Genomic DNA, 9,799 nt, shown 5'->3' with positions numbered 1-9,799 from the left:
TTTGGCATATGCTTTGGTGCCACAAGTGCAGCGCAGAAAATTGGATGATAAGGCTGTCAAATGTATTTTTGTTGGTTATAGTGCTGAAAGCAAAGGTTACAGGTTGTATCATTCGCAAACAAAACGTATTCTGGTTTCACGGGATGTAGTGTTTGTGGAAGACTCTGTTCAGCCCTTGCTGTCATGTACTAGAGACAGTAATGTAAGCTCACAGGACATTTATGACACTTTGTTGCCTCTTTTCAGTGGTGGAAATACGAATGTAAGTTCCAATGAGGCAAATGTACAGCCTATGGGGGTTTCTGAAAATGTTTTAGAACAGCCTATTACTGATGCAGATGTACATGATGTACTTGATGAGGAAAGGGCTGAAAATGAGCAGGCTAGAGGTATGCCAAAATGGCTGGTGCACACTTTGCGTGACAGTAAATTGGATGCACCTTTATCTAGTCGTACTCGTTCAGGCTCTCGCCATGCATCTTATGCATCAGATTGTTATGCTTTGGCTGTGTCTAGTTTACATGATGTTGAGGAGCCTCTATCTTTTGATGAAGCACAGAATTCAGAAAATTGGATTGCTGCCATGAAATCAGAATATGATGCACTTATAGAGAATGACACATGGACTTTATGTGATTTGCCTCCTGGCAAAAAGGCCATTGGTACGAAGTGGGTTTACAAGTTGAAACGCAAGCCGGATGGTGAGATCGATCGCCATAAGGCTCGACTTGTTGCAAAGGGTTATGCACAACAAAAAGGCATAGATTATGAAGAGACTTTTGCTCCCACTTGTCGTATGACTACTGTGTGTTTTCTATGTGCATTGGCAGCTCATTTTGGTTGGGATGTACATCAATCAGACATTGTTACTGCTTTCTTGAATGGTGACATATTTGAGGAAGTTTATGTAACCCAGCCTCGCGGTTTTGTCATAAAAGGACAAGAGGACAAAGTGTGCAAATGTAAGAAGGCTTTGTATGGGTTGAAGCAATCTCCTCGTGCTTGGTATGAGAAAGCTGACACTCATTTGGTTAAACGAGGCTTTCGTAACAGTCCAACAGAAAGCACATTGTATGTAAAGCGTGAGGATGATGTATTTCTCATTGTGGTTCTTTATGTTGATGATTTGCTGATCACTGGACCAAATGAGAGACATATTGCTGAATTTAAGGCTGATTTGAATGCTACTTTCAAGATGAAAGATTGGGGGCTGTTGCATCATTACTTGGGTATACAGTTTAAGCAGTGTGATGGTGGTATTGCCTTGTGTCAGAAAAGTTACATAGAAACATTGCTATGTAAGTTTGGACTTGAGGATTGCAAACCTATTGCCACTCCCATGGAAACAGGTTTGAAATTGAGTCTACATGATGCTGGCGATCCTGCTGATGTCACTCTTTACCAAACTGCTGTTGGCTGCCTCATTTATGTATGCAACACGAGGCCAGATATTCAGTTTGCAGTCTCGTAGGTCAGCAGATTTATGCATAGCCCAGGGTCTAAGCATTGGCAGGCTGTCAAGAGGATTTTCCGCTACCTTAGTGGCACTTTACATCTTGGCTTGTTTTATCCCAAGGGGGGATCATTTCCGCCAGACTTACATGCTTTTTCGGACTCAGATTGGGCTGGTTGTTTTGACACGCGAGTGTCCACAAGTGGTTTTTGTTTCATGCTTGGCAGTTCATGTATATCATGGTTGAGCAAGAAGCAACCTACTGTGGCCACTTCGAGTTGTGAGGCTGAGTACAGGGCAGTCTTCACAGCTACGGTTGAGTGTGTATGGCTCAGACGCCTTATGGCTGACTTGGGTGTTGGACAGGACACTACCAACACTATCTACACTGACAGTCAGAGCGCATTGGCAATTGCGAGGAACCCAGTTTTTCATGCTCGCACAAAGCACATTGAGGTGCATTACCACTATGTCAGGGAGAGGCTCTCAGCAGGAGAGATCAGCTTGGCTTATGTGCCAACACAGGACAACCTTGCAGATCTTTTCACAAAGGCATTGTCTCGTGAGAAGCTTGAAGCTTTCCGCAAAGCTTTGGGCTAACTCCCCTTTGTGGACTGATCCTGTCCTCAGGGCATGGCACTTCCCTTTACTCATGTGCCAGCTCTCGTTCACCGCATCACTCCAGGGGGGATTTGTTACCATATACATGTGGTAGTGATGTGTGTGAACACACTAGGACCGCCGGGGCATTTTTTCCCTCTTTAGGAGGTTTTTTCCCCCGTGCATTGTATATACGCCCATCACTCTAGGGCTATCTATCTTTCCATTGCACACTACGTAACACACTCTCTATTGTGTGCCTTGAGCTTCCTTCGTCTTCTCCAAGCTGTGTGTGTTTCTCTGCAACCCTAATTCCAACATGTGTTTCCTAAACCATGCAGCCACTCCCATCCTAAAACTACATCAGCACGGTCCATGTTCATAACTTGGAAGTCAAGGGTCATCGTATGATCTTGAACAATAAGCTAAACCCCTTGAACTACCGTGCCTCATACTTCTTTATCATTCTCAGACATCTGCTCCACCACATACTTGTGAGAGCAGGGAGTTTGTGTAAGCTTCAATTTCTTGATTAGCTTATAGTTTAAGAAGTTATGAGTTGCACCATCATCCACTAAAATACGAACACGTTGTCCGTTAATAGTGCCATGCATGCGAATTAAATCATGGGGGCCAAAGGTGGGCTGCCACATTGAAGCAGGCACACAACACTTGTGCTTTTCTTCCATATGAAGAACCTCCACAACACAATATTTAAGAGATGAATCTAATGTGAGGTGTTGCACCGTGTGCATGGCCTTTTCTTTGCCTTGTAAAAGAGGCTTGTTATGTTGGTCCAAAAGACATCTAAAACACAAATTGTGTTTCTTTGCACGCTCAAAATCAGTAGTGCTGAGAGACCCACGTGGAGTATCTCATAGGCTTCTTAGCCTCTTGTGGGCGTGGAGAGGTAGATTGTCTCTTATTCCTCTTGGAACGCGTGGGAGATCTACCTCGCCATTGGCTCTTAGCCACATTAGTCTTAGCAAAAGTATTCTTAGCGTAGGGAACATTTCCTTTTCTCTCTTGGTCATCATCATATCTTTGGGCATGATTGATGGCTTCTTCCAAAGTTTTTGATGTTGGGTCTTGACATGAAGACGATAGTCTTTGTCAAGACCCCTATTAAAACCCCGTATCTTATTCTTAGCGTAGGGAACATTTTCTTTTCTCTCTTGGTCATCATCATATCTTTGGGCATGATTGATGGCTTCTTCCAAAGTTTTTGATGTTGGGTCTTGACATGAAGACGATAGTCTTTGTCAAGACCCCTATTAAAACCCCGTATCTTTTGAAATTCATCTAGACCTTCTACTTTTAATATGATTTCTTAATACTTCGAAAGGTACTGTGTGAGAGAGAGGTCAGACATGCGGCATGCATCCCATGCTAACCAATTCTTATCTTCTTCATTGGAGTCCAAAAACTCTTTGGAGAAAGAAGCTTGAAACGCAGCCCAAAATGGAGTTCGAGCATCTATTGGAAATGTCATCCACCACTTATAGGCCTTGCCTTTAAGAGATAGATTTGTTTCCACAATCGTCTTTATAAGCGGGGCGTGTCTCAATCTATGAATATCACTCCATTTGTATAAGAACGTATTGACCGCATCCTTGTTGCGATCACACTCTTCCCCGTGAAACTCACGAATGGTGATATTCTTAAGTAATGCATTGCTACCTTCTGCATCTTCTGCAACACTTGTCTCTTGGACTCCTTGAGTCGTGCGAGCATGGTTCCCTTAAACCGTGCCACTTGTGGCTCCTTGAGTCGTCTGTGAATTCATAAATTCACAAGTAACTCCGTAAGATTTGTAACATTTGCATTGAGTGCAAAGAGGTTTCTTTCAACTACGTTTTGGTGATGCTCCAAAGTCTTGAAAGAAGCCATATCTACAAGCCCATGATCTCCTAGATCACCATCATCATGCATATTAGTGTCAGCAGTACCCGTGGTGCCCTGATTTTGATCTACGTGCTCAAAATCAAAAGTGTGTGTAGGTGGGATATCCTCACTGACCATGGTAAACACACACTAATGTAAAGAGAGAAAAAACGTCAACTTGTACCTTGTAAAATTGAAGTCTTTGTGTTTTGTATGCTCCGCGATTTGCGTTGCATGCGAACCTCGCCTTGCGAGAATTGTAGCGCTTCACGTGTTGTTCGTCGTAAGGAAACTTTTGTTGCCTCTTCACAAAAACTGGTCGTTTTTGTGAAGGCTTTTGCTCACTTTGAAGCTACCTCCTTGAGGAAAAAAGAATTTTTGGAGGAAAACTTGCCTTCCTCCAAGAAGTGAAAAGGCAGAGTGAAACTACTTCCTTGAAGTTTGAAGCTTTCCCTTTCCTTCTAACTTTCCTTTCAACACAAGTATACTATCTTTCCTTGTTATGCATAACGAGGGTGAATAGCTTGATGGTAAAGTGTTGGCCTCTACCCCTCATGGGGTGGGTTCAATCCTCCTTCATGCAAGGGTTAACCGGGCCTTCCAACGCGTGCAGCCAACGACGTTGTTGGGTTTCAAGCCCAGGTTGTGGTCGTCTCGCTCGTGGGAACCACCTTTTATACCATGCAGTTATACACTCTAGTTTAAACTAGACTGTTGCATGGAAGGTCCAAAGCTATTTATATTGTACGGCTTCTACACAATAAGAATAATCAACAATAACGTTTATTATTGCTGTATCGAGCTCTTTCTCTCTTCTCCATCTCTCATTCTGCCGCATCTCCTCCTCGCCATGAAACCCCATCGGCTTCATCCTCCTTAGCCACAGTTCCTAACACCTGGTATCAGAGCCTTAAAGGTCTGTGCTCGTGGCGGCCTCATCTCGAGTAGATACGCTGCATGACTTGTCGCTTGTTGAAAAGATAGGGAGCTCGTTGACCTCGACCTGCACGGATCTAATCACATCCACCATCATCAGCTGCTCGCCCTGGCTTGAGAAGTGACTTTCGACACTATAGCTCTTGCAAACTTGGCCTCTTGAGCATGCTGCGTGCGATAATCCAGCCTCTGTTGTCTGCGCTGTCAGCGTCTCCAAACAAACAGAGAGCTCAATTTTTTTGTGGTAACCTTTTGTGTTCATACTTTAGTAAGTGGCCATACCTATTTTAAGCTTTTGACTTTAATCAAGAGCCCATTCACACCCACGGTGCTTAGCAGTGATAATCGGTAAGCAGCAAATAAGTTCAACAGTATATTGAGAAGCTACAAGGTAAGTTTTCCAAAAACGCCACCTAATTGTCTTAAGGAATAGTGGTCAACACTATCTGATGGTGAAGACTCGAGAGATTTTTGGAGTCAACGAAGAAGTTGCCTTTTTTTTTTTTGCAAAGCTTCTAAAAAAAACTCCGCTACACGGTGCTGAAACGACATTAGTCGACAAAGATGGTATCTAGCAAGATCTCTAAATGGTGGCAAAGAGGATCTTCTCGAGGTTTTGGATGTTCTCAAGGTTTGCTAAGCAATGATTACAGCAAGGGAAATCCAAAGTTTTCACAACATATCAAAGCAAAAGGAAAAGTAAAGACTCATTCAACAATTTTCTTGGATCATTCGGTAGATCAACAAAGAATTCAAAATTGGTAGATCAACAAAGAATTCAAAATTGTTCTGTGTCATAGATTTGTCATCTTTGGTCTCTTGTCAGAACAATCATACAAAGTTTTGTGTTAGCCTTTAATTTGTCAGTTGTCATTATGTCAAAGTTGTACGTGTTATAGACATTGCCATAAAAATATAGTGGTAAGACCACCCTTTGTTGTTTGGTTGGGTTCTGGTATGTTTCACACTGATGGTTGTTTGAGGGAAGTACACACACACACACACACGCACACACACATGCTATAGTCAAGGGGGGGGGGGGGCTTCTACTCATGGTTTCAGGTGATTGAACTTTGCCATGGTATGTTTCGAGTCCATTGTCAGTGGTTTGGGCTTGGGGGGGGGGGGGTTGTTGGGTTTCAAGCCTAGGTTGTGGTCGTTTAGCTCGTGGGAACCACCTTTTATACCATGCAGTTATACACTCTAGTTTAAACTAGACTGTTGCATGGAATGTCCAAAGTTATTTATATTGTAAGGCTTCTACACAATAAGAATAATCAACAATAGCGTTTTTATTGATGTGTCGAGCTCTTTCTCTCTTCTCCATCTCTCGTTCTGTTGCATCTCCTCCTCGCCATGAAACCCCATCTGCTTCATACTCCCTAGCCACAGTTCCTAACAGGCGCCAACGGAAGCCTTCAGAGCCTCGGTGCCGTCGAGTTGTCGGTCGAGTTTGTCTTGGTCGCCCGCCTTGGTCGTGCACTGTGGAGGACGTAGATAGGGCGTCGGTTGTCCGCGAACTCTTCGCACAGGAAATTGTGCCTCTCTTCTTTTTGCTGCACAGCGGAGACGTCGTTGTCTGTGGAACATGGGAGAGAAGCAGCGCGTCGAATGCACATGCAACTCGCTTTCCGCCTCCTCCCAAAATAGCTCGGATACCAGTGAAAGGGCGGTGGTAATGCGTGTGCCAGTCTCCACCCAACCGTGCTATCTTATAGCCTCCCCCTAGCGTACACATTGTCCGGCCGTGCCGATGGCCTTGCCCGTAGGACCCATGTCCTTACATGTACCTATCATGCTTTATTTTGAGAAATTGGACAAATACTGAGCCTATTCATGGTCACGGGCAAAAATTGAGTCCACGTTGCTCCCACTTGGAGGTTGAGCTCCGACCACTTGTTGAAAATTGACCTTGGATTCGCCTCACGACAAAACGTCTGCTCCGCACGTGCTACAACTGCCATGGCCGAGGAACCTGCTCTCTCTCTCTCTCTCTCTCTCTTTGTGTGTGTGTTTGTTAAAGAGGTGTAAACAATGCCATCAACATGCGCAAGCTTAAAAAAAGAAAAAAAATCAAGGCACAACCGGTAGGGATTTGCAACTATGCCGATTTTGGCATTGTTACAAGAGCCTATGCTTAGTATAAGAACTGAGTTGCCTCAGTTACGAATGTGTGACCACACAGGAGGCTCAGATACGTGCCCAACTTACTGATAACTGAGCCTCGTGTGACCAAGCCGTTTCACTTCAAAGTACTCGGTCATCTCGTTATTATAGTCAACCATGTTGAAGTCGACAGTCCCTCAGGACTATATGACACGGGCATGGGGGCATGGGATCTACGGTGAGAGCATCTAGCGCCGTAGATCTTGTCGACACCGCACAAGTAATCTCGGGTACCCGAGATTACTTTATGTACCCGAGATTACTTTTGGTCACATTTGGTATAAGAGTAATCTCGGACCCATACCATCACAATAAACACGCGGGTGCTCGTGGTTAGGGCATGGGAGTCGCAAAGGTGAGGTCAAGGGTTCGAGGGTTGGCCGAGAAGTAATCTCGGGTGCAAAGTTCCCGAGATTACTTTGCCGCGATCTACGGCTCTCCTTCATCCCACCGTAGATCCCACCCCCTCAGGCCCTTAGGGGTCTGACTCGTCGCTTCGCTTAAGTTCAAACACAGAAGAGGACAGCTTTGCCAAGTTCGCTCTCATTAGCTCATCTTGACCGTAGAAAGCAGCAGGAGGAGGGGGAATCGGAGAAAGAGAGAGAGAGAGAGAGAGAGAGAGAGGTCTCGGTAATGGGGGGGATTGTCTCATCTCCCACTGTAAGTGTTGATGACGACTTAGGTTCCAGCATTCGGCAGCTGATGCAGATCGATGGAGGCGATCTGCGGCAACACGAGCATGGAGGCTTTGTAGGACGGGAAGCTGAGATGACGCAGTTGGTGAGAGCGCTAGCCGCAGAACCTTCGCGCGCCACGCTTCTCATCGGCCCCAAACACTCAGGCAAGTCCACGCTCTTGCAGCATCTCAAGCAAAAATGGCAGTCGTCAAGCCAGGTCCGTCAGATCTTTGCACCATTTCTACTCATAAACCTCCAAGAATGTCTCATCACCCACCTCAAATCAGCAGAGGAGAGCTATTACAACTCGACGGCGGCTGAGGGCTTGTATTCGGCCATCAGAGGTGAGGTTAAGGCCTGGGTTGATCTGGCTACGAAGGCCTTGTCTATCGATGATGTGAAACAGGACATAAGCGGCATATCCCAAGCTTCTATCAAGATGAGTATAGAGAGCTTCACTCAGAGCTATCACCTGAGGGGTTGCAAGCTCATGTATTCTCTCTTGGATTGGCTTCAGAGTTCCTTGAAACAGCATAGCCATGTGTGTCCGGTCATCGTTTTCGATGAAGCGCATGTGCTCAAGTCCTGGTGCAGATATATCGATCTTTACGACGAGGTGCAAAGGCTTGCTCAGTTTCTCCAGTGGCTTTGTAAGGACAAAGCGAGGGGCCACGTTGTGATGGCAACATCAGATCCATTTTTTTGGGCATGGCTTTCGCAGACCCTTGGAATAACGCCGCTGAAGATGATACCCGTTGGCCATTTCGGAGAGGGCAATGCCAAGGAGTTTGTCATCAACAACCTCTTGAAAAAGCATGAGGGAGTTTTACCAGCAGGGGGCTTTAGTGAAGATGTATGGAAGGCAGTCTATCAAGTGGCAGGAGGCTGTCCACATTTGCTCAAGATTGTTGTGTCTGATGCTGTGGAGCTTGGCTCATGGATGGATGCCACCACATCCCTTGTGTCTACCATGGAAGAGGAACTACGAGAGCGAGTGCTCGAATTCATTAAGTACAGGGACGACAGACATGTCGAGGGCATCGTGGGAGCGATCGTGAATGGAGGGGGGCTTGCAGGTTTCAATGATGTCTCGGAGCATGTATTTGCAGGAAATGAATCATATGGACGGAGTGAAATAAAGGCTCTTGCAGAGAAGGGCATCATTTATGTAAGGCTATGGACAAACGGAATGAGATACATGGATGTTGGGGAGAAGAAGGGAGATGACACTCTCTATCTCACGGCAGCACATCCTGCATCCTTTGCTGCCATGAAACGGTTGTATCCGACATGGTTTGCTTCTTTGAAGAAGCCAGAGGAGGAGAAAAATAGCAGAGGGAATAGAAGCAATTGGGAAACTAGAGGAGGTGACTATTCTGCAGGAGGAAGTGATGCAGAGTACGACATGAGTCGAGGTGAATCGGACTATGAATGAGATTGTGCCATGATGCTGTCGAACTTGTGATCCACTCAATCATATCAATCTGGTCATGAAAAGAAGGTTGCAGATGCATGACCCAATGTTTGTGTAATTAGCATTAGACCTCATGTGGCGCCTTCTAATTAAAGCCGTCTCCATGAGAGCTGTAATCTTGTTCTACTTGTAAGGTATTACTTCGTTTGCAACGAATGTGAATTGGCACTGACATCTAGCATTTTGTCTAGAAATTTTGAAAGGAGAAAATCATAGCTAGAATTTCTAGTCTTTTCAAAATTAATTTATAGCTGGGGGTTACACAGTGATCTCACTAGGTTATTTCAATTGCATTGTGCAAGGCAACATTGTTAAAGACAATGTTGTTGAAGAAGTGAATTTAATTTGACAAGGATAAGGTTTAACTTATTGTTGACTGCCCTTGGCAATTGTACACATGTACAAGGTACTCTATCTCTCCCCCTCTCCCTCGCTCCTGTCTAAGTGGCACAGGCATGTTGGGGGCCGTAGGCAAAATTGAAACGCCATATCGTTGCCCCAAATATCCAAATTTACCGTATTTATCATATCAAGGATCCCATACATTTCAAAATGGGTGCACACGTGAAGTGGTTAGGGCACCATGCTCTTGAGGGTGATGCTTCAAAT

At 45.0% G+C, this 9,799-nt stretch overlaps 1 protein-coding gene across 1 annotated transcript; it reads left to right on the top strand.

Annotated features, from left to right (window-relative positions):
- The first annotated feature begins 7,571 nt into the window (after positions 1–7,571).
- Positions 7,572–9,362, top strand: LOC147455341 (uncharacterized). The gene has a single exon (XM_086514136.1). It carries the CDS (start codon positions 7,673–7,675, stop codon positions 9,149–9,151), a length of 1,479 nt encoding a protein of 492 aa, XP_086370262.1. The 5' UTR covers positions 7,572–7,672; the 3' UTR covers positions 9,152–9,362.
- Positions 9,363–9,799: the final 437 nt, after the last annotated feature.

Source organism: Adiantum capillus-veneris, chromosome 6 (genome assembly GCF_014529385.1).
Source record: "Adiantum capillus-veneris isolate H3 chromosome 6, ASM1452938v2, whole genome shotgun sequence".
Taxonomy (NCBI): domain Eukaryota; kingdom Viridiplantae; phylum Streptophyta; class Polypodiopsida; order Polypodiales; family Pteridaceae; genus Adiantum; species Adiantum capillus-veneris.
The sequence above is the reverse complement of the archived record's forward strand: the minus strand, read 5'-3'. Positions and strand labels throughout refer to the sequence as shown.